The 25489-nt window shown below is 45.1% G+C and overlaps 1 protein-coding gene across 8 annotated transcripts in view; it reads right to left on the bottom strand.

Annotated features, from left to right (window-relative positions):
• Window positions 1–25489, bottom strand: part of Kalrn (kalirin RhoGEF kinase) — a 575471-nt gene that overhangs the window by 495018 nt on the left and 54964 nt on the right. The window contains exon 1 of one of the 8 annotated variants that reach the window (XM_055625009.1): window positions 22255–22340. The exons of the other annotated variants lie outside the window; for them this stretch is intronic. Within the exon in view, the coding sequence (XP_055480984.1) occupies window positions 22255–22321 (67 nt within the window). The 5' untranslated portion in view covers window positions 22322–22340. Of the gene's footprint in view, window positions 1–22254; window positions 22341–25489 lie in introns of those variants that run through there. 8 annotated transcript variants of the gene reach the window in all.

Below are 25489 nucleotides of genomic sequence, written 5' to 3' on the forward strand. Positions count from 1 at the left end.
GTGTGTGTGTGTGTGTGTGTGTGTGTGTGTGTGTGTGTGTGTGTGTGGTTCTTGTAAGATGTTCATATTTCTGCCTCCCACAGAGATGGTGTAATCCTCACCTGGATCCTAACAATAACGATGCCAGCTTTCTTCACAGGGAGCACCGCTGAGGCTGACTCCACCCCCTCTGCCCCACCAATGATCCTCTGGAAAGGCCCTCTGGGAACACCCTGCCCCTCTACTGCTCCTGGGATCAGGCAGGCTTGGGGGGGCATCATCCCTGAGAGTCCTTGGAGTTGATGAGAGAATGAGTGGCGTCCTAAGGCATCTTGAAATCTAAAGGGACTTTATCTTTTATATTAATTAAATGTCATTTTAACAAATGCTAACGTCCTGGCACTGGGAGAAAGACTTTCTACGCCAAAGCGAAAGGGCTTCTGAAAAGTAATTATAAAAGCTTGTAAGTTAATAACGGCCTCGTACCGTGTACTGGTGGAGCTAATTCCATTAGCCCAGGAGCTAAAAATCGATGTTCACCATCTTACTGAATGCCAGGCCACAGCTCCCGAGGTAGCACCGATGGGCCCATGGCCCCCACAGTATATGCTGAGAGCTTCCCTCCTCCAGGAAGCCATCCCAGAATACCTCCCACCAAGACTGAGTCATTCCATTCACCCTAGACACCACCTGCCCCCCTCTCCCTCCCACTTTCCCCCTCACTGCCTACTGTTCCTCTAAGTCTTCCGGGTGCTTCTTAAATTAACACCTGGGTGCATGATTTTTAGCATTCATTAAAAAGACCAGCTACGTGGTATTACACGAAAAATGAATGGGACTGCCAGGTGTGCAGGCACTGCCATGGTCAGAGGGATCTGGGCAGGAAGGCTTTTCCAGGCACTTTTGAAATCACAACTTACTATTGAAAATAAATAAATAAATAAATAAATAAATAAATAAATAAATAAATACAAAAACAACTTACTATTGGCGCAAATGCACTGTGCAGCATGATGCGTTTCATTACAATGTTTTCCGTCTCATGCACGTGTTGTGTGTCATACACTCTGCTCATAGTCACCCCCACTCCCTCCTTGTCCCCCTTCCCACTGCTCCCTTCCTCTTCTCGAATGTTCCTCCTGTTTTCGAACCACGCAACCGTACTTTTAATCTAGATTTAACGTACGAGGGGAAATACGCAGCATTTGTCTTTTTTGAGCCTGCCTTACTTCACTTGATTTGCTAAGTGCCAATTCTGTCCATTTTCCTGCAATGACATCATTTTGTTCCTCTTCATGGCTGAGCAAAACCTCTCGGAGGGGCCGGGAGGAGGCTCAGTCAGTATGGCGCTTGTCATGCAAGCATGAGGAGCTAAGTTTAGATGCCCGGCACCTACGTAAAAAGCCAGGCATGGTGGAACACATCTGTAATTTTAGCACTGGGGAGGTGGAGGCAGGAGGATTCCTGGAGCTTGTTGACAGCTACTCTTGGCAAATCGATGAGCTCCAAGTTCAGTGAGACACCATCCCCCAAAATAAAGAGCACTAGAGGAATTATATCACTGGCCTGTGGCCTTTAAAGCACATACACACAAACACTTTTATTGAAATCACTCCCTTTAGTCCCCAGAAATGACTTGATGTTTTGCTTATTTATATATCTAACTTTTTATTTTTCTGCTCTCCATATGTTCAAGGGATGGGGGGGGGCAATGTTTTTCTTCCACACAGAAGAAAACTCCATAATAGTCCCAGCTCATGGCGGCAAGACCCCGGACTGCCCTTGTCCATACAATAACCAGTCTCCCCTCACTCTCCACTGTGCGGATCAGAATGAAGCCTAAGATGTCTGAAATCTGATCTTCCATCCGTCACTCCCCCCAATTCTGCAGAGGACTAGAGACTGAATGGCAGAGCAAGGAGACTTCAGGTGATGAGCAGGTGTTAATTTGAACTCCAAAAAGGATAGAGGTAACTTAGCTTCAAAACAAAAAGAGGCCTAAGATCATAGTCCAAGATACTTCAGTGGCTAGAAGACGCCGAGGAGAATAGGAACAGTTTGCCATCTGACCCTCCCTCCAATACCAAGGGTCCACGCATTCCAGTCAGAGCTCCCAAATGCTGGATGCAGAAGATGCTAGGTTAAAATCTCCTATACTTGGCATTGTGTAAGCCAAATGCCTTGGGTATGCCACTGGATTTTTTTTTTTTGCCTCAGTTTTTTGATTCGCAAAACATGAGCTATACTAATGTACGGGTTGATATAAAGATGTTCCAAAAGATCCTGGCACATAGAATATATATATTATTTATATATAACATAAAAACAAAATTACGATGCAATCCTTATCACTGGGCCATATTCCCAGGTTCTTTATTTATTCCTTAAGAAGGTCTAGGTGTTTTAAAATCTTCATATTTTTGTTTATTCCTTTAAATTTTCATACATGTGTAAAGTGCACCTTGATCATATCCACTCCTTGAGATGCTCCTCCAAGTCTCCCTAGGACCATTCCCTATCAAATCTCCCTACAATTGCATGTCCTTCTTTCATAATGTGTCATTTTTAACCCATTGATTCCAATTAATGTTACACACATGCATACCCTTCTGGACAAGCTTCCGGTGGCCATACTCCTAAAGAGAAACGACTCTCTCCCAGGAGCCATCAACTATCATGAATTCTAACAGTGTTTGTAGAAACCAGGCGTGAATTTCTTCCTGGGGAGTAAGCCTCAAGTCCAGTCAAGAGAGAAGCTGGTTACTACCGTAGACAGTCCTTCCACTATTCCTGGTCAGGTCAAGAGTGATTTCTCTGTGTCCTGCAACCAAAGCGTGTGGTGTCTTTAGCAATCCTGTCTCACCATGTAGTTATGCTGGCCAGCGAAGAGCAATGACAACAGTCTATATTGCTTTAGCTGCCTCTGGGGCCTCTCTGACTAATAACTCAGAGGGAGGAAGCCTGTGCCCGACACTAAGACTGTCATTTAATAACTGTCCTGCTTTTGAGTCTCTGTTTCTATGATAAAATGCCAAACAAAACCAACTTGAGGGAGGAAAGGATTTATCTGGCTTACGCTGTATCCACAATACAGCACCATACCCAGATAAATAGATTTTTATCTTGAAAAATGTACCCTTAACTTCTGCTGACAGCCCGTTCTTCCATACTGAGAAGTGTTCCTAGACTTGGGTCTGTTCCTAGAAACCAGTTTAAATTTATGAAGCTTCTGGTACTTATGATAAAGTGGAAGTGAATCTAACTGAAGCAGAGACTTACATTCCTATGACAACTTGCTCACACCCAACTCATATGTTGTCCTGGCTCTGCTTCCATGAAGAAACCCTTGGTCATTCAGAAGTACCAAGACAGAACTTAAAAAGCAGAGGAAGCAAACACACACACACACACACACACACACACACACACACACACACACACACCCCACACACACTCGTTAAATCAAGGAACACGCACTCTACAGCCAAGGTCAACACCCAGGAGGGGCAGCAGGGCTTCCACAGTGGCGGAAAGACTCCACCCATATAGCACTTTGAACAGAAGCTCTCTCCCAACTGGAAGCACAGAGCTGCTAGGCTGGCATATACCCAAAAACAGAGAGGTGGGTAAAAATGAAATTATCACCACTCCCACAAGAAGGCCATGAAGAGAACATATTGAAGCAATCGTGGCCTGCAGCCCTGCTAACACCCATGCTACTAGATGACCTCAGCCAGGAGAGCGTTGAGCAGCATTGCTTTCCACACTCCGATCTCCTAATGGCAGCCCCATGTAAGCAAACTCCCTAGTCCCCAATGTGTCGCAGCCCAGCAAGTCCGTGTCACCCTCTTTCTGTTTTGTGTTAGTCTGTCTGTCTTCACACACGCTCACATGTATACAGACAACGTATACACGTATACAGATGTATACAGACACACCCCTTTCATATGAAGATTATTTCCCGGAGTCTCCTCTGTTCTGTCCCCTACCTTCACAGGTCCAGTTTCCTCTCATCATTAAGACCTTCTAAGTCCCAGTCCACGGACAGTCTTCTCTGCTTCCATGGTACTTTCAACTAAACATCTTTCCCCTTCGTTGTAGATTCCATGAAGGTAAAGACTCTCCCTAAGCTTGTGTGGGGATCCAACGAGCACTTTTTGAATGGGTAATCAAAGAGTTTCTCAGAATCAAAGAGTTTCTTCTATAATCTGAGTTTTCTAATCTTTATTAATACGAAGCGTCCACAACAGAGGCAAGAGAGCTCTGGCTTGGGCTTCATATCCTTTTTCTCCTGTGGTAGTTCAGTCCCTAAAAAGCCTCACACATTCACATCCCCAGTGCTTGCACCTGCTTCCAAGCATCCTGTGGGTCACGACTGCCGGCCTCTCCTGTTGGAGTTGCCTGCCTTTGCTGGAGGATGTCTAACGTGCCTTCAGTGTAACCACTAACCCATGGTGCCCAACCCAGGACACGGGCTCCAGAGATCTCAAGTCCCAACCTCTAAGCGCCTAACAGCCTGAGTTCTTAGAATCTTCACTAGACCACATCACGTCCTGATAGCAGCCTAGTCCCTCTTCCTACTTCTGTGTTCCCAAGCCCAGCATCATCTGCCCCACCTGTTACCCAGAGCCCTAACACGGCAGCTCCTTCAGCCTGGGCATTGTGATCCTCTCTTTGAGCTCAGATGTCAGCTCAAAGCACTGGCTACAGAAGAACGTATTTGCAAGAGAGCTCATGACATCCCCAAACCAATTTGCCCTTCCTCCCATTCAAATCCATCATACAAACGGGTACTAACGGGTGCTTGCCTTTCAGATGAATGGCTGGAACAGGTCAAGATACCCACAGTGGCCACACTTTATCTCTGACATAAATTCTCTTCCAATCCAATGTTTCAGACCTGAACTGTTCTCCCTCCTTCTGAAGTGGTACTTACAATCAGTTTTACTACCTAAAGAGGGGCCCCTGTCTCTTACTGTCCTTTTACCATTTGACCCAGGGTCTACTACACACTACCTACCAGCACCTCCAAGAACTCTTACTATCTCAGCCCCTCCCTCTATGGATTAAGACCGACATTCATCATCAGCCTTGTATCCTTCGGTCCTGACGTAGTCAATAAGAACAGATTTCAGCAGATACTGCCCAAAGCCTGAAGATTTATCAGTGCCGGAGCTTTCTAATGCCTGCCAATTAGTTTGTCCATTATTCAGGGCTGGCTACAAAAGCCCTTAATTTACTTAATGGAGAAAGAACTCCAGAAAGGCAGGAAGCACCTTGAACTTGGCTGGCTAAGCCAGCAGAGGAACTGCCTCCTCAGAGGAAGGCCAGTTCAGCTGGCTGCCTGGCAAGCAGCCTCAAGGTGAGAAGGCCGGGCCTTAGAAGGAACACTGAGGGCCCACCCCTCCTGAAAACAACCAAGTTCAAAGAGAAGCCTAACACAGAAGTTCTTCCCCAGTGCCATGGAGCGAAATTCAAGGCAAATGGAAGCTAGCTTTTTGCTCTGTCTGCCCAGACACTGTCTCAGTTTCTGGTCCTCGCACCTATAAGTTGTCCCCAGGACCTCTCAGAACCCACCTAACCTTCCAGAATCCAGGTCCCCCCTTGACCATGCCACATTGTCTTCTTTTCCAAAATGTAGATATTAGACAATAAGGTTAAGAGTTGGTAGCTAATATTTTAGGCAATAGACATGAACAAGCTGGACAAATGTGATATTTGTTAACATGAGGACATTGTGACAGAGACTAAGTGATATTTAAAGTCACAGAGCTATGAGTGTTAGAGTCATGAGTTAACCCAGCCATTTTGACTCAAATCCTTCTCATGCTTAGCCATTCAACATACTATCAAAAAAAAGGAACTCTATCTACAAAATAAACACTAAGCTCGATATTCTCAAATTTAATTTTTGTATGCTTGGTTTGTCTCTGTTTTTTAAATGATAAAGCCAGATGGAAGCCTACTATTTCATAATATATATTGATATGGATGCATATAGACATAGGAGTTTAATTGGAGTTATCCCAGAAACCATAGGTTGTCAAATAAAAAGCCCAGTGTCAGTTACTTCCCCTCAAAGTTGTTGGTCAGAGTTCTCTCAGAGAACCCCAAAACAATACAAACTAACATTGCCCTTGTTTCCTCCCCCAAACTTGATAAGACCCCATTGCTGAAGGTATCACAAACACTGGTCATAGGACCTGAAAAGAATCAAGTTAGTGCTGACCAGGAAGCTTCCTCCCTACTAAACATCGTAGTCCTGGAAGGGGCTATACGAGGTGCCATTCAGGGGGAAGTCATCAGCTGTCTTACCCACTGTAAATCCTGTGAACTGTAATAATGACGGCAATCGTGGCATGAATATCATGGGGGTAAGCAACTGCTTTCCGGTTAGATTCAAGGTTCACCCCACAGGAGTGAACACAGGCAGAGCACTGTAAATATGGTCGAGAATTCATAGTCTCGGATCTCATGTGTCCCAGGGATAAGCCTAATACTCCTGGTTTTGGACACCTGTCAAAATGTCCTCTAAATTTCTATCTTTCTACCCGTGCATATCTGAGACCTCGTCAAAGAAGTCTCTTTGTGCAGTAGACGACGGCTAATGCAGAAACTCAGAGTAAGCAGCTATGGAGTGCTCAGCCAGGAGTAAGACACATAAGACCCACCATCTCCCCAGTGCTCATCACATCACAGAAGAGACTGTAAAAGCCAGAGAGAGGTTCCGGAGAGATGAAGCAAAATAGTGTCTTCTGGACCCGATGGGACTGTTGCACTCATGCATTTATAGAAGCTGTGGTGCCTGCCGAGGATCAGTTCAGCCAACACTGTAGCATGGAATTGGAAGGAATTCATGGGTCCCTACCTCTAACTAAGGAGCTACAGACAGCTGGTGGATTCGGGGGAAGTGAGACGCAGTTTCCATTAGGGATGTAGGTCCGGGTACGGTGACAATATGCTAGTGAATGGTCACATACCCAGGACTACCTGGATAGCACAATTTGCAGTCACTGGGTTGTTACACATTTTTTTTTTTAAAAAAAAAACAGGACACAAAATTGGAGGGTTGGGACCTAGGGTGGAGCTGGGAAGAGTTAAGAGAAGGAAGGTAGGATAAATGTGATTAAAAAATACAATGTATGGAAGTTTCAAAAAATTAATAAAATTTTCTAAAAATTGCTTAAACTGATTATGCTGAAAGATGAAGTGGCATGGAGATGATGTAAAAGGGAACAGAAGCTACATGAGGGATACTTTCAATTCACTTTCATCCCATTTTTTTTCCTGCTTTCCCAAAACTCAGCTGTACTCAACTGCCTGTAACAAAAACAAAACAAAACAACAACAAAATATATATGACATGGCTAGTTTGGTCCCACTTGGGGCATCTTCTTTGTGGAATTACTATGAGCTAGCAATCTACAGCAAAAACTAGACTGGTAAGGAGAACTTCTACAAAGAAATAAAACTGTAGATAGATAAAGGACATTGAGAAGAGGGAGCAAGACATATTCCAAGCCTATAGAAGCTGACCTCTCTTCATGTGGACACTATAGAGTACCGGCAGGGTCAAGGGAAAGAAATATTCCCTTTCCTGAGGACTCTTGTCTCAAAGGGTCCTAAAAAGGCAAAGAAGCAAGCCAGCACTCACCAAAGACTGTCTTCATACCTCACGCCTCACCTTCTGTGTCTCCTTCTCTTAGAAATGAGGAGGAACACAGTAGAGCAAGGACAGCCATCTAGCCCTGAGGGAAATAGATGCTCGTGTTCCCAAGGGGGAGTCTTAAGCCTCAGTGTGCGCCTCCTCCTGCAAGCTGCAGCCCATTTCTTCTAAAAACAACAAAGGACTCAGCTCACCCAGTGGAGTCCATGGTTATTAAAGAGCATTTTTTATGGTAATAAAAAGCATTACATTTTATATTCTGTGAATTTATAAATGAAGGAATTTGTAATATTATCGTGGTTTGAAAATGAATTTCCAATAAAGTAATTATTTCTGATATAATTTTAATTTTGAAAGTTTTCAAATTGAGGAAATGTACTACACTTTGATCATGGGTTATCTCAGACTTTCAGAGTTTTAAAGTTACACAGCATGTTTTCAAATACATCCTTTGTATTTCTGAATCCTTTGTTAAGTTTGGCTGCTTCCCTCTCCCCGTTCTACCTCCCACATTGCTGGTTGTGACTAGGACCAAATGACTAATTCTCATTTTCTAACTTTCTTTATTTCATGTGTTTATTTTGCATCTATGTGTGTACGCATAGGAGATCAGAGAACGGCTTGCAAAAAGTTGTTCTCTCCTTCCATCCTGTGCGTTTCAAGGATTAAACTCAGGTCAGCAGGTTTAGGAGTGAGTATCTCTACCTGCTGAACCATCTCACCAGCCAAGGACAATTTGTTTGTTTGTTTGTTTGTTTGTTTGTTGAGACAGACTAGCCTTGATCTCATGATCCTCCTGGTCAACCTCCTGAATGCTGGAAGTACAGATATGTGCCACCACATTCAGCTATACATACATTTTTTTTTTCATCATTGGGCCACATGTAGGTCTCCAGGTAGAAATAAGAACCATAATTAACATTGCTTTCTGTGTCTTCCTATCTTTCTGCACTGTGTGTGTATACCCATACATGTGTGTACGATATTTGTATTTTTTTCCTAAGTTTTATTTTTATTTTTTTATATGTATGAATGTTTTGTCTGCATGTATGTGTGAGTACCATATGTGTGCCTGGAGCCTGTGGAGGCCGGAAGAGGGTGTCAGATCCCCAGAGGTCAGAGTTACAGACAGTTGTGAACCATCATGTGGGTGCTGGAAATCAAACCTGGGTGTTCAGGAAGTGCTCTTAACCTCTGAGCCATCTCTCCAACCCAGTGACTACATTTCCTAACTGTTAACTCACGTTGACATAATTGGCCCCTGTCAGGTGACTATTCACACCTTCATTCTTGCTCACAGGCCTTGCATCTTGTTCAGAAATCAAGGATCATGTGCTCCAGGAAAGGGGGGACAATTTCCAGCCTCACCTGTGCTAATTATGGTCAACGCAGATACTGGGTCCCCTCCTAGTGATTTATCTAGGAATTGCTGGTAAAATTATGGCCTTTGAATCATGAAAAAAAAAAAAGCCTAAAAGGCATCTAGGGAATATTTTCTTAGTCCTAAAAAGGGAACTAAATGAATATATGCATGAAGAAATGAAATCCTTGTGATGTCGACTCGATACAGAATATGTGGAGTAATGGCAGCCACCTTGGTGGCTATATAAGGACTTGGTATTATAGAATAGACAGATGCCAGGATTGGGTACCAGACTATCCATTTCTTATAATGTCAGGATAAGTGATTAGGACCAACCTTCCCACTGGGAACAACTGTTGTTTTTTTTTTTTTTTTTTTTTTTTTTTTAATGTTTTTTTTTTTCTTTTTGAAGGCTTTAAAAGATAAAAAAAAAAAAAAAAGCAAGAAAGAAACCTAATAAGGCAACAAAGAATCATTAGGTCAAAACCCAGGAGAAGTTGAAAATCCAAAGAGACCCAGAACACAAAGTGACTTCTACATAAAGAGCATTTGCCAACAGGCAAGAAACAGAAGCAAAATTAAGCCATGCTTTAGAAATTTAGAAGGAATGAAGAAAACAGAATCCAAAGTCCAGGACCTGCCAAAGGAGAAGACGTTCACACAGAAATAAAAGTATTTCAAGCTAAGTTTCTTCCCAGGGAAACAGCATTATTTTCACAAGAAAAGGATCCTTGAAATAAGCCAGCTCTCTGGAAAACCTGAAGCTCAGCTGCCTGCAACCTAGCTCCAAAAAACCTCAAGCACTCAGCTTTGGTTCAGGTTTAGGTGGCCCTAGACTGGTAGCATCACCTGACAAAAAAGAGCAAAAATTGTTCCAGGAGAAACGTTGTCATTCTAGGTTCCAAGGAATTGGGGTCTTGGAGTCAGCTTCATAAAAGCATTAGCAACCCAAGACCTAACAGGAAAGCAATGGTTACTCAGACAACAGCTAGAATCCAAAGAAGTTAGTTCAGAACACAAAGTGACTTTCGTCTGAGAGTATCTGTCAACCTGTAAGAAAACGTGAAGATTTGTGGAATCTTATCCCCATAAGAGCTTTCTCAAGAATAGTGGACAGGATGTAATATGCCCCATGCCTATGGCAGTTACTTCACAACACATACCTATATATCAAACTGCCAGTCTATACAAGGTAAATATATTCAATTTTTACTTGTCAATTTTACCTAAATTAATATGGAAAACAATGGGAAAAAGACAAAACCTCACAGAATCAGAATTATCAAACAAAAAACCATACAACAAGCATACTAAGGTCAAAGAAATTAAAGACAAATTCAAAAGTTTTTCATGAAGCTGGAGAGTAATTTGGAAAACAGTGAAGTAGGCATTCTAGAACCAAAAGTACAATAACTGATATTAATGAGTCAATGCACACATGTAATTGCAGATTAGGCATAGCTAAGTAGGTAGTTAATAAGCCAGAAGATAGATCTGAGAAAATTACCTAGAATGCATCACAGACATAAACATATTTAAAAATACAGAAGTAACAGTAAAGACTATATAAGATACAATGAGAAATCTCAATATTAATCAAAGACAGAAGAAAATGAGACAATGGTATAGCATTTTCTAAAATTGATGAACTGCAGCATCTCATGGGTGTGATAAATCTCATGAAACCATGCAGACCACATAAGAAAGATTAGTTGATAATAAAGAGCCGCTGTTTAACTACCCAGTTTCTGAAATTCTTAAGAGAAGAGGGAAGAGAAGACATGTATTTATTGTTCGAGGCATTTTGATTCTGACCTCAGTTACATGTAGCCAACACTATCCTAAATGAGATCCATGGGGAAAACGAAGCAGCCGTCATTTACGGGACATGACTCAGCCGGGAAAGTGCTTGCTTTGTAAGCATGAGGGCCTGAGTTTGATTACCAAAAGCTGGGCACAGTTGCATGTGCTTAAAATCCCAGCACCAGAGAGGCAGAGACTGGTGGATCTTTGGGGCTCGCTGGCCAGCTGACTCGGACAAAGCAACACTCCCAAAACAAAGAAATGACAACAAAAAAAAACGTGTTTTCTGGCTTCTATATGCACATACACACAAGGTGTGAGAGGGCCTCGTTCCTATGTCTTTCTGACGTTTATTATGATTACAACTGTTTGCCCATTGTTATGAAGTAGGAAGGGTGAAAAGGGAAATGCAGCTGTGATGAGACCTCTACAGAGCTAAGCAGGGTACCCAGGGGAAGTTCATCCTAGTATGAAACCAAGAGAGACACAGCCGAGCCTTTTCTTTGTCTTTGTTCTAGGGCTTCCCAATAAGGTTAACACTGGACAGCAATGTCCCCAAGAAACTTAGTGCCCCTGTGTGCTAGGGGCCCCCATTATTTTACATACTCCACGTACTCAAGACATACTTAAATAGGGGAGGGAGTGAGCTCACAAAATTGTTACACCCATGCCTCGTTTCTTAACTTGATCTTTCCAAGTCCAGAAAGCTTGCCAAGGCACCCTGAAGGTCCAAACACAGAAGGGGCCGCTTTGCTCTCATAGGCCCTCAGGACCTACCTGTGTGCTGGACCTTCCAGGGATGGGAGGCAAACATCCCCATCTCCTTCCATAGCCAGCTGCACGCTCCCCTGCTCCCCACTCCTGCTGTGCACATGCTGCCCAGGCCTGGCCCAGCCTCCCGCAGACACAGCAGCATGCATCTGGGATTCTCTCGCTGTGGTTGAGAAGTCAACACCAGAGCTCTCACTTATTTATGTTCATGGAGCAACAATGAAGAGGGACAGGGAGGGGAAGAGACAGAAAGGGAAGTTCTGTCGGGCCGGAGACTGGTGGAAGAAATATCTCTATAATTTCAACTGCTTTCCAACCACACTGCCTCTAGCTACAGCCCCTTGGGTGAAAGGTTTGTATATTACTGAGGATGAGAGCTTGTGACCTTAATTATGTCTCAGAGCATTTGGCTGTGCCCATCTTGAAACTTCTAGCAAAGGGAAAAAAATGTGGTTTCCATTACAGTGTCACTGAGGGACTTGTACAGGCTTGGGATCATTAAAATGAAAACACTGATGAGTAAGCCATGCCATTTTGTCTCCAAGACTTACATCCTTCCTCCACCCCTGGCCCCGTACTTTATTTTGAGACAGGCTTAAAATAGTTCATAAAATATGGATCTCATTATCCCATCTAACAGATTTCATTTAGCATGAATGTAGATTAAAAGCCCCATGCCAATTCTTCCTCCTGGGTTTCTGAGGAAGACACTCTGCTGCCATTGCCTGGGCTGCGTTCTTGGGGACACAGTTCTGTTGTAGCAGCAGAGAGACAGGAGGCCCCACTTCTAACTCACTCAGCTGCATGACTGTCACCAGAAAGGATGAAGTACAACCTGTTATTGGGGCTTCCTAAAAGTTTGCTTGGAACATTAAAAGTCTGAATCTAAACTAGATGCCCACCAACCCATGACTGCTTAAGTTTGTCTACTCTTCCAGATACAGTGACAATAGCAAGGTTAACGGGATAGAACTGGAGTTGGCTATAGTGGTGCACACCTATAATCTACTCTCATCATTTGAGAAGATGAAACAGAAACTGTCTTGGGTTCAATGTCAGCTTGGGCTATAGGGAGAGTGTCTCAAAAAAAGAAAATAGATGTAGCTTGGTGGAAGACTACTTGTCTAGTCTGAAAAAGCGCTGGGTTCCCACCTCATCCCTGAAAAGAATGGAGGGAGTAGAGGGAGAAGAATGGGGTTGAAAACACAGAGGCATATAATGAAATAAGGCCTTAATGTGGGGTTTTCTGACATCACATCCTGGCCCAGCCAATAAACAACTCTATGGTTTAGCCAAATTAAATCATCTCCTCAGTACTGAGTTTCCTCCTCCCTTAAGTTAAGAGGTCTCTTCTATCTATATTCTCATTTTGCTATGAATCAAAGGTGCATGTGGAGAGAAGGAAGCCAGACCTTTTCTCCCTGATCTTGTTTGCCTTGATGTTTCTTGTCCCAACCTGATCATGCCCCAGCCTCCACTCCTTACAGTCTCTCCCTCTGGGTAACACATATATAAGTGAGAAATGGCATCCTGTATAATCACAGGTTGACTGCAGGTTTGAATGAAGCAGATCAGGTCCCACCTAAGGTTACACATTACCTCATATCTCTAGTCTTAGCCCATGAAATCGACTATTTGCTAAACAAACAAACAAACAAAAACAAAAAAAAAACAAAACAAGGCAGCTGAACTTGAAAATTTCTACTTAAAAGAACCCATTTTCTAAGTACTCTTTCCTTCCTTCCAAGAGAGAGTGCTCCATTCTCTGGTCTCTCAACTGTATCATCTGCACTTTCTAATTCAGCCAGTTCCTGCTTTCCAGGACTTCTGGACTTTGTGGCACTTATGACAACCCACTATTTTAAATTCAACTGTTGCTTGATTTGTGTGCTATCTGCTCACACTCTAGAGGCAGGCCGCATGGAGACATCATGCTTTATTCATGCTGTACCCCCCAGCAAGCAGCACATTGCCTCGAATGCCTAGAGTCATGACAGCGCCCAGTGTTTACAAGCAGATTCGTAAATCCGTTTCTGGTCATCATTTTCTAACTCCTGTCACTGCCCCATCCCCAACCTTCCTAAAACAAAACCACTGCTCGGCCCTAATGTCCCACCAACCACCGGTCTATTTTTACCTTGTATTTTCTGACATATTTCTCAAACAAACAGTATGTGCTGGCTGCTGCTTCACCCTCGCCACTTCCTCCCACTACAATCTGGTTTCTCATCATCAAGGCACTGAAACAATGCTGCAAGCAGTCCTCAACGCCTTCTGTTACCCAACCCTTCAATGCTGCCCCATCTCACCGCGCACAGGGATCCCTAACTATGCCCTTCATTCCCCTCAAATCATGTTTTTCTGACTCTTAAGAAATAGCTTCTCATGCCTCCGATTTCCACAACCTGTCTACCCTGTGTTCTCTCACCTGGACTATTATCAGCTTCACTGCCTTTTCTGGGCATCTGACTCAAAGTCATGAATCTCCCATCATAATGTCTCCCTAGAGCCAAAGATGTTTTGCACCTGCTAGAGCAATGGTTCTCAAACTTCCTAATACTGCAACCCGTTACAGGTTCTCGTGTTCTGGTGAGAACCCCCCGTGCCCCAAGCACAAAATTATTTTCATTGCCACTTTATAGCTGTCATTTTTCTACTGTTACTAATTGCAATGTAAATATCTGTGGTTTTTGATGGTCTTAGGGGATCCCTGCGAAAGGGTGGTTCAACCCCCAAAGGAGTCGCAACCCATAGCTTGAGACCGGCTGTGCTAGGAGTTTGACATTCTGTGATCTAGATTCAAGGTTCCAACTCCCTCCCTGCGTTACTCCACTACTTCTCTAACTATCCTTCTATCGCCTCAAATATGAAGAACCCCAAATTCCTCTAAACAGAGCAGAATTCCTTCTGCTCTTACGTATCAGAATTCACATTAAAAAAAAAAAAAGTCTCACCAGCACCAGGCTCTTGTGTTCAGGATTTCCCTGTGACTCCCTCACAAATGTATTCTGGATACACTGACCTCCCCTCCCCTTCAGACATCACTCTGCCTCTGCCTCTGTGTCACTGACTGGACTGTCTGACTTCACTTTGATATTCTGGAAAGGTAGACTCCTTTAGGCAAATAGATTTTCTTTCCTCCTAAGCAGTCCCAGTTTAATTTTACCTACCAGTTTTGTTGTAGAGTACCTTCTCTGCATCCAAGTTTTTCCTTAGACCATAAGCACCCCAAGTTATGCTTCTTGGGATTCCCAGATCCTAAGTCTACTCATGATATTGATTACCCTGCTACCAATCGTTTGTACCCCAACATGTAAGCCTAGAGTGACCACCACCTGTCTCTCTAGCTTTGGCTCTCACCATAGAAATGTTTTGTAGCCTCTGACTTCCACCCTCATCATTAAGTCACTGTATTGTTTATTCTGTTGCCGTCGCCTTTCCCTCACTACACATAAAGATTCATGAATATAAGTGCACCGTCTTCTTCAACACTAGGTCCAGGTCCTCAAACAGAGCTTAGCACACAGTAGGTCCTTAGAGGATATTAATTGGATGAATAAACAGGCCTTTCTTCATCCAGCCCACTTATCTCGCCCTCCTAGGAATTCATAGCACTCAGTTAGGGATTCAGCACGAAATCGTATACCCTGATATCATACAGAAGCATTATAGGTGTTCCTGGTACGTGTTTTGTAGATGCTGTAGATATTGTTCACATGGAACCATGGCTCACTAGAGTTAGAAGGGAATCTGCTCAGATGGAGGGATTATAAGAAACCCAGAGAGCTTAGAGTTAATGTAGTAGGTATTTTGTTAATGGTTTTTGTTTGTTTGTTTGTTTTGTTTTTTATCTGTATGGATATTTGGCCTGCATGCATGTCTGCATACCACATGTGTGCTTGTTGATCATGGAGACCAGAAGGCATCAGATTCTCCTAGAACTAAGATCACAGATGTTTGTGAGCCACCCTGTGGGTGCTGGTAATTGAACCCGCGTCCTCTTAAGAAGCACACTCAGTGCTCTCAACCACTGTGCCGTCTCTCCAGCCCCTTGCTTTTGGTCCTTTAGGATCCTTTAAAGATGAATTATAAAATTCCAGAGTGCATGAATCTGACCTCCTACCCCTAATAGGCCCCTGCAACACTTGTAGCCATTATTGGCACTTCAACTATTAACACAATATCTATTGATTTCACACTCTCACAAACCACCTCCACCCACACAGTGAAAAGCAAGTCAGAAATTCATTTGGCTCTCTGACCATTGAGGAAAGCACCTTCGGCCTTCAACAACCATGCAATGAGCCTCAGTGGACGAACAGACCCTTCGAGGTCATGTTACCCCGGGGGAGCCTTGCTACTTTACTTTCCTCGTATCACAGCAACCTCTGCCCCACTGCTTGGAAACCCCACACCAGTGCTCCAAAGAGTAGCTATCAGTGTCCTTCCCTCTGGACTTGGCCTAGATACATCTTACCTGGTGATCTCACACCACAGACAGTGCGGCCCGGTGATATCCTCTCCATCTGCCAATGGGGGAGGTAGCCAGACACTTTTTCACACGCATGCTGAGGACGGAGGTGCATGGAATCTCTATGCGTGTAGCATCTAAGCTCTGTGTGTGAGCATAGGAGCTAACCCATCCTACATGGAAACAGAGGTCCTGGACCTTCGCCTTTCTCTTAGTAGATGGATCATTCCAGCAAAGTAATTACCTCCACAAGTCTGTTTCCCATCTGTGAAATGGGGACCAATGTGATCTGCCCAGAGAAAGATACTGCAGACCGAAGGGGATAAGATACTAGCAATTATCAAAGCACTACTCTTCCCTTTTTAAGTCCTAACCAAGGCTGTGATAATCCCTTGTTCCTGGAGAGTTCAGATACTCTCTTAGCCAACATAATTTACTCTTATTTCCTATTTGAATACAGCTTTGACCCAGCTGTCTAGGGGAAAGTTCAAAGGGATGTGTGGACTAAGGCCTGCCTTCCACTCACCGTGGGTAAAAAATGAACCCTAGAAGCAATTAAGCTCCATAACAGCTACAGAAATCCCTAAAGAAGCCCCTGTGTTGAGCGCTTGCTGGCCCTGGGTGCTGGCCACACATCTTAACTCTTTCAGTGTTCAACACCAATGCCTCCAGGTGTACATTATTCCTACCCACAGGAACACACTGAACCATGGGCTTGTACCTGAGTGCTCAAACGTCTGAACAGAACCAGGTGTGACTAATTAGGGGCGCTCTTTCTGGAGGACTTAGGAGTCAGGAGAAGGGGAAGGGGAGGAGTGTGGGTCATCATCCATAAAGGAGGCTTCAGGCATTTTAAAAGGAAACAAAGGGGAGAGGTCTAAGGAGGCTCTGGGGGAGACAGGGTACAATAGGGGATTGTTCTGCAACAGTGTTTCAAACTATCAGATAAGAGGCCTAGCTCCTATAATAGGCAAAGACTTGTGACTTTAAAAGGTAAGTGAAAGCAACTGGTCTGAACTTAATATTCAGCTCAAGGGGAAAGATGATTACAACTCCTCTGGAGTTAGAAAGACTCCAGCCCAGGAGAACCACACAATATACTTTTCATACATGTGTGGCATGCTTCTCTCTTCTTTTTCTCAGTGACTATGCAAGGGAAACAACATATCATAGAAGTGTATCCAAAGAAGCCACATGTTGCACCAAATGCATGCATAACCACTGACAAGAACAGGAAAGCCATCTGAGGTGAACAGTCGGAGCCTGTGGCAGGCTGATCTCAGCAGAGACACCAAGTATAATCCAGGTAGAGGCCAAAGCTGCTTGGATAACTAAGCTGTCAGGAAGCAAGAGACAAAACATCTGTCAGTGACAACCAGGGGCAAGCGTAATAAGGACAACACTTCCAAAGAGCCTTCAAAGCCCAGACCAGGCAACTAGGTGCCCCTTGACCTTGCAGTGTACCTGGGCAGAATCAGTCCTTGAGCTGGAATAGTTGGGAGTTCCCAAGGTGGAGATAGGAACTTTAGCGAAAATCTCAAGTAGATTCCTGGCCAGAGTTGAGCCTTACTGTATGAAAGCTGTGGACAAGCACCTCCATGCTCCTCCCTCTCCCCAACAGTAGGAAAGAGAGCATCCTTTCTCTGATTTGAGCAGAAGGTGGGTAAAGCCCACCTAATGACAGTAGAACTTACCTTGAACAAATAAGGAGAGAATTTTGACACACAGTGTGACAAATTATCATCCCTAAGTCCAAAGCCTGAGGCAGCCAGAACTGAAAGCTGTCAACTTAAAGCAAGTTGGGACCAATCATGTTTCCCCCAGGAATATGATGGAAAGTTGAGGTTTAGCTAGACGATGATAGGAAATGTTTATAGTCTCTAGAGAAAGTTGCCTAGATCATATCCCAGAGATTACATTCTTTAACATTTTGTTTCTAGTTTATCCTCTCTTTACTCTGTATTTGCTATTCTCAACAGTGATGGATTATCTCATTCCCCTTGTTATTTTGCCCACCCAGAGCCATTTTGCCCTTGCTCTCTGGCAGCACATTAAAAGATGGTAACAGGCAGCTCCCAGCCCTGCCTCCATCAGAACCACCTGCAGAGATGCCAGTGCCAGTCCTTGCCAGGGGTTCTAATCCAGATGCCCCAGATGATTCCAGTGTACTTTGAGAGTTTCCAGTCCGAAATCCCAAGTGCTTTATGGTAGTCATCAGAATGTAGATGGTGATCCAAGCGGGGAAAAAATCAAGCAGCCTAAAATGCATCTTGTGAGTTTGGTCTGTCATTTAAATGTTTCCAAACACCATTTTTTAAAACTATATCTCCAAATCTTCTACATTATAACTTCTCATATATTATTTTAAATTGAGTCCATCTTATACGTAAATTTATTTTTAAAAGAAAATAACAGCTTGGAGATAAAAGCATGGTGGCATAAAAAAGGCTGGGGGAGAGTTAGAAAGATAGCTCCTTCAGTAAAGTGTTTGACTCACAAGCTTAAGAACCTGAGTTTGATCCCAAGAATGCATGTTTATAACTCCAGCACAGAGGAGACATACAATAGGTGGATACCCAGGGCTCAGCCTACACAGAAAGCACCAGGCTGAATACAAGACCCTGTCTCAAAACAAAAACAAAAACACCCAAACCAAAAAACTCACAAGGAACAGCAACCAAGGTTGACCTTTGACCTCTACATGAACACACACACACACACAACCACACACACAAAGAGGAAGGCAGGGAGGAAGAGAGAAAGAGAGTAAGGAGAGACAGAGAGACAGAGAAAAACAGTGCAGCCCACAAGAAAAACTGTGACTCTGAAGAGAAAGAGGAATTCCAAGTTAGAAGGCAGGGAAAAGAGGGGAGAGAGGGACAATGCCCCAGGATGGGGATGAAAATGGACAGGAATCTGGAGATGAATTGAAGGTAGTAAATGGGGATGCAGGCATCACGAGAGTGTGCTAGTGTGCTGGCACAGGGAGAACAGGCCTGAGGGGCGGGGGGGTTGAGGGGGCACACGCCAACATCTGAGGCCACAGGTTAAAGCAGGAAAGGTGGAAAGCCAGCGAGAGAATGAAGAGCTAAGGAATGAGGAGCAGGTGGGGTTAACAGGGCCCACGCAGATGGGGTGAGGTGAGGCATGGGTAACAGCCATGGCAGAATCAAACACTGGCCAGAACAGACCATCCTCCAGGCTGAGAAACTCAAGCAGTATTTGTAAATCGCCAAAAACCACCTCATGGGATGGTAGTGGTGGACTTTCCCACATGCTGGCATTCCCTCACCAGACCCATCAGGTCCCTGCGGACACACCGAAATGTAATACTAGGAGTGAGGCTGCTTCTTGTGGTTCTTATCTGCATGAGCTTTTTCCCTCTGGTGGACATTTCCATCACGGCAGCTATCTCCTTAGCCAATGTCTGTAAGCCCGAACCATAGGCAGTAGAGTTGATAAACACCCAGCAACACACACAGTAAAAACTGCATCTGTTATTAATGAGAATAAATCATCAAAACGTAATGTCTGAACAAGCTGACAGATTCTTATCACATAACTCCTTAAATACAGTTCAGTCAAGCTCTCGAAAACAACAGATTCAGTTTTTGAGTCTTGAGATTAGCTAAACAATGTTGGAGGAGATGGAAAAAAAAATGTGTCTATAGTAAGAAAGCATATACAGTTATTTTTCTATAAAGTTTATTTCTGCTCCATGCTGTGTTCTGGTGTTTCCTCCCTTTTTAAATGTGTCAAGTCATAGATTCATTTCTCCTCCAGTCGCAGCCAAGCAGACAACTCAGGCCAGCACACCACCTGTCCACTATCTCAATTCCCTGGGCTACACTCGTCATTTCCCACTTCTTTTCATCTCTTACTCCCTCCTTGCTTTCTTGAGGCCTGTGACTTTCAGGACGGAGGAAGGCACGGCAACGGCAAGGGAAAGAGAAAAATCCTAAAACAGATGAAAGGAGCTAAGTTCTGTTTCCCTAGAGATCTGAGGGAAACAGATCTGCTCTGTAAGGTGGGTTCATCATTCACTCATTCATTTATTCATTCATCCAGCTAATGTTTGCTGAGCACTTCCCCCGAGTCAGTTCAATCTGCAAAGCACACCATCTCCTAGGCAGTGCTGGTTAATATTACTATAGTTGCTATGTGCAGAATCTTGCTTGAATGCAGATGCAAACATGTCATGTGGACATTTATAATACTGTGTTAGCCAGTGACTAAGACTGAGTGACATGAGTCATGTCCAACTCACAAGAGCCTTGAAATCAGATGTCCTAAATCGTCTGGTACCTCATGTTAAGGAACCCCCTATAGACACTGTTTACAGGAATGACCACAAGCCTACACCTCGTGGCCAAATGCGCATGCGCGAATACACAGTTCTGGCAGCCAATTTCCGATATCCGAGGGATCCACCAATCCACAGATTCATTATGTGGGACGTTTTTACATGCACTAACACATTTCCTGCAAACTATATGTTGTAGGTGTTATTAATATTCCCATTTTTGAGCCAAGACTGATGAGCCAAGGACAAATTATTTATTCAAGGACCCTTGGAAAGTAATGAAGCTAGTACTTGAAACAAGTTGGCAGTTCGTGGATTCCAGCATTTTATGAAAATTGAAAATAAATATAGCATATATTTTGGCATCTACTATCTTCTTTAAGTTAGTATGATGTGCTTATCTGAGCATGGCCTCTGTTCACAGAAATCATCCCTATGCCTCTAACAATTCTTCAGTAGCTTACTCTGGTCTGGGTTGTCACATGCCACCTGTTCCTGTCTTTCCCAGGATGTCTGGGGAGAGTGGGAACTAGATGTCTTTATCAGTGCGACCTAACAGTCAAGTGGCATTTTGCTCCTGACAGGCACAGGGATCCGTAGCTGCTCACTTAACCCCTTCAGCAACCCTTTACCACATATGATGGAAGGAAAGGAGACACAGAGACATTGAGGAGTGATAACTTGCTGAGATCACACAGAAGGGGAGGGGGTTCTTACCCTTCCCCAGCCTATCATCCCCAACAGTACAAAGTTCTGGCTCCTTTCTCCACACCTCATCTCCTGTCTGGTTCCACATGGGCGTTTCTGAGTGTTAATGAAAGCCTCCTTCCTGAGTATGCTGGTTTGGGTTCCTCCATCTTTGATTTCTCCTCCCGATAAGACCTTGGTACATCTGTTCCGGGCAGCTCCGCTTCCACCTGGTATGTGCCTCCGGGTGTACCTGAGATTAACCCTGATGAGAGGAATACAGCTTGGGGTGGGTAGCGGAGCTTTTCCAGCACCATATTTTTCATCAAAGATGTTGTCTCCCTCCTGCCAAAACTTCTTAAAGGAGCCAAAGCTCTCAAATGCAACAGTCAATATTTATAAACCAATTACTACACGAAGTTCACAGTGGCCTTTCTTTACAGTGGAAGGTCTGGACTTGCATGATACCGCCAGGAGATTTGATTGCGTTAATAAATGTGGGTGACATGTATTAAGGTCAGAGTAACTAGACATGTCAAGCTGGCTCTCCTTTTCCTCTCTTCCTAGCCACATATTCTGCACAGGCTCTGTCTGTGGAGTCCACAAAAGGAGCTGTCCCCAGGACAGGTGCTGTAGCTCCAGTAACTATGATGGTCCGTTTTACATGCAGGAATTAAGCAATAACCACGGCAGATAGGTCCCCAAACGTCCATTATACAGATAGAGAAACAAGCTCAGATGAACACACAAATCCGCCTAAGGTCACAGAGCAGCTGAGATAGTGAGATAGGAGTCTGCCCAGGTGTGCCCCAGCTTTCAGCTGCAGGGACCAGTCTCCCCTCTGCAGCACTCTCAGATGCTCTGTAGAGAGCCCCTCGAGACAGTTTAAGTTGCCTGACTACGACACGAAGCCTGGTGAAAGACCCAGCAAGGAATGTGATTGTCTTATACAGCTGCTCTCCAAATGCCTCTGCGTCCCCATCCCCAGCTGGGTCACACATGTCCCCAGAAAAACAGCCCTTCTATTTTATCTGCCCTGGGTTTGCTACTTGCTGTTGCTTCTTGCACTCTTCTTTCTTTTTTCTCCCACTCCCTTCTCTGCTGCACCTTTCTCTGTTTTTTTCTCTCTCTCTCTCTCTTTCACACACACATGCTTGTATACATACACACATACACAGACAGACACACGACCAGATACGCACTCAGGATACCTCGATCCAGCAGCCGAAGCAAGCGGAGATACCAAAGATACCACTGGTCCCAGAAGCGGTCCGTCATCCCACCCCGAACTCATCCTTCACAGACAGTCTCCAGGGCAGAGCCTCATCCCACCACCACCACCGGCCAACCGTCTCAAGAAGGCCAGATTCGCTGATGTTGGGCTTAACACGCAGCCTGCTCTAAGCAAATGCCTGCCTACAGAGACAGCCACCAGTCCTCCCACACAGAGGCTGACTGTGCCGGGAGCCCGTTTCACAGCAACAAAGGAGCAAGTGCAGAACAACGCTGCCGCTGTGTGCAGACTGAGCCTGCACGGACCCCAGGGGAGGCTGGGGATGCGGGGGAGGGAGTCAGAGAGGCCTCTTGCACAAGTGGCAAGGTTTGAGGTAGCCTTGGGAAAGAAAATCCACAGTCAAGGCCACGTTTAAAATTTCATTCTAGTATCTCCTGCCATGTTGGCTTCCTGTGCCTCCCACACGGAGGCCAGTGGCTCTCCCAATAGGATGATGAATGGGAAGCCAGATGCTCAACCATCCCGGACTCTGGAACCAGTCCAAAGAGTCCACGAGCCTTCCCTCGTCATTGTGGGGACCTCAGGGACTCCCCATCCAAGACGTCCGGACCCTCAGGAACAGCAAAGCGCTTGCACAGGTCCTTTCTTCCTACTTCCCCTCACAGGCTATAGTAAAGAGAGACAATGTGGGCTCTGGGGTGATACATTCAAGTTCAGATCCTGGCTCCGACTTAACACTTCCCAGCCTTCACCTCAACTTCCTCCTCTATGAACTGGAAAGACCAGCATTTGCTTCACAGAGGAACTGTGAGGCTCAACCCAAAGGAGGAAAACTAGCATCCCTGCTAAGTGGGGCAGATAAACGATACTCTCTGACCTTCTCCCCTGCCCTTGGAACCTTACTTCCCTACCCTTCTGACCCTTCTTTCCCATGCTATGATCTTGCCAGAGCCCTTCCTCTCCATGCCCCTTCTCAGGGCCAAACCCTAACATTTCCAGTGTCTCATTCAAATGTCACAGAATCTAGGTAGCCTTCCCTGACCTTTCCTCTTTTCTATGTCATTTTCAATCCACTTTCTCCTTCATACACAATTCCTCTCCCTTACTGGACCATAAAGTACTTGGAGTTCAGATCTGCTCCTTAATCAGCTTTGAGTCCTCTAAAGTACCTACCTTATAGAGTGTCTTACCTCAGAAGCATTCCAGTGACTGTTGACTGACTAAACGAACAAGCATGGGACTCTAGACAACATATATCATCCTACTTCAATAAAAGGAGAAGAGTTGACTACAGATAGAGTATAGCGCCTCAGCCTCTGGGCACTAGTTCGGGCTCGCGAAAGCTGCAAGAGCAGGGGCTAAATGCTCTGTTCCCCCCTCCCTGGAGGCTGCTCAGTCAGAAGGCTGTCCCTCTGTTGACAGGGGTCATGATCACACAGATATGATGGCAGAGGGGATTCCAGGTCTGGAGCACCTTCATCTAACTGCCCTGCCCACGTTCCCTGCGGCTTTCCTTCAGCCTAGCCATGCCAGCTTTACCTATCGGCCTCCTGGTCTCCATCAGGCAGCTGGAGTCAAGGGGGGCTCCTTCTGCATCCTCCATTTCCGGGACTCTAAGGTGAAATGGTTTGCATGTTTCTGAAGGAATAGGAAGGAGGCATGTGGGGGCTGGGGAGGCAGGAGCTAAGAGAGAGAGGAAGAAAGTGGGCGGAGCCACAGGATCCAACCCGGGTTCTGCCCCCAGCATCCCTGTCTCCTCACCAGGCCCTATTAAAGGACAGCTGCGGGGTCCAGCAGGGCTCTAGCCGCCCAGAAAGGTACCTCTCAGGCAGTTAGTGCGATTTTGTTACTACCTTAAATGGACAAGAATCCTGCGAGCCGTTAACACAAGAATGCAAAGCCCCCTCCTCTCTCCAGGGAGGAATGACCCACGGTCCTCATCTTTTGTGAATAGCAAGAATCCATTGCTCACATGTGGCCTGAGTGTTTTAGCTCGTGGAGTACTTTCGCATCTGTCAGCTCCTTTGGGCCCTGTAAGGTCTTTTTGGACAAGAATCACCTTCCCTGTCTACAAAAGAGCAAAGCCATCTTCCAAGAAGTAGAACAATTTATGTCAAATGATACACAGGTGTGATGCGCGTCTCCCTTGCAAAGGTCCCTGGAGCTCACTTCCCTAGAGAATGTAGCTCCTTTCCTAGAGCGGTGGCACTAGGCTGACAGCAGTGCTTAACAGGCAGGGGAGTGCCAGCCTGCCCCAGGCATGGGATGTGCAGTGACTGACAAACAGCCTGTGACAGATTGCCTCGGACCTGGGCTTCCCGTTGACTGGAGAGTACATGTCCAAGTAAGAATGCCAAAGTCGTTTTTTCCTAATGCAGCTTACACGAAACTTGAAATGTGAGATTTTTTTACCACAGCGGAAGACCTGGATGGAGGGGCTGTGAGAAGAACCTCACCTGGGAAGCAGGCAGGCAGCCCTCTTGACCATATAAGCGCATGTATGAACTGTAGCTCTCGACTGGGGCCAATACTGGGCCTGGAAAAGGAAGCTGACTCCAGCCTCTCTCTTACTTGGTGTCATTTTCTACAGAAAAGAAAATAAAGACTAATAGAGAACAACCTGGGTGCAAGGCACCTTCCCCCGCACACAGTGAACCCTGGAACACAGCATCACCCACCGGGTCAAACCCAGGGGGAACCCATTCAGCCTGGAACTGTACTCTTGGCTGGCTTCAATCCACTAAGCAGGGCTCCTTGGTGCTCTCCAGGCCACCATGGCTCAGTTCTGCTATTCCCACAGAGGCCCCCAAGACTGCCTTTAAGACAGCCATTCTAGAAGTTGAATAAAATGTTCCAAGAGACTGTTAGGATTGTCGTTCAGCTGTGGTGCAATTAGAAAGGACAGGCTATTGCCAGGACAGGGCCTTATTAGGTAGGCTTTGGTTGTTGTTATTGTTGTTGTTGTGCTTTAAACAATGGAGACACCGTGGCTCTTTCTTTCCTCATAGTCAATGCAGGCAGAGCCATTCTTGTTGGCACGGCTCTTTCAGCCCACTCCGAAGCAACCAGCGACTGCGGGCCAGCAGCACCCATCCACCACAGAGGGCTGCTGCCTGTCTGGATGCTCCGCAGTTACTGCGACGTGTTCCCGTCTCTCCTCAGCGTTCCTTCTTGCCTTCTTGGCACTGCTCTCTCTCCATCTTTTCACCCAC

This window comes from Psammomys obesus, unplaced genomic scaffold (genome assembly GCF_907164565.1).
Source record: "Psammomys obesus unplaced genomic scaffold, mPsaObe1.curated_primary_1811, whole genome shotgun sequence".
In the NCBI taxonomy this organism is placed as follows: domain Eukaryota; kingdom Metazoa; phylum Chordata; class Mammalia; order Rodentia; family Muridae; genus Psammomys; species Psammomys obesus.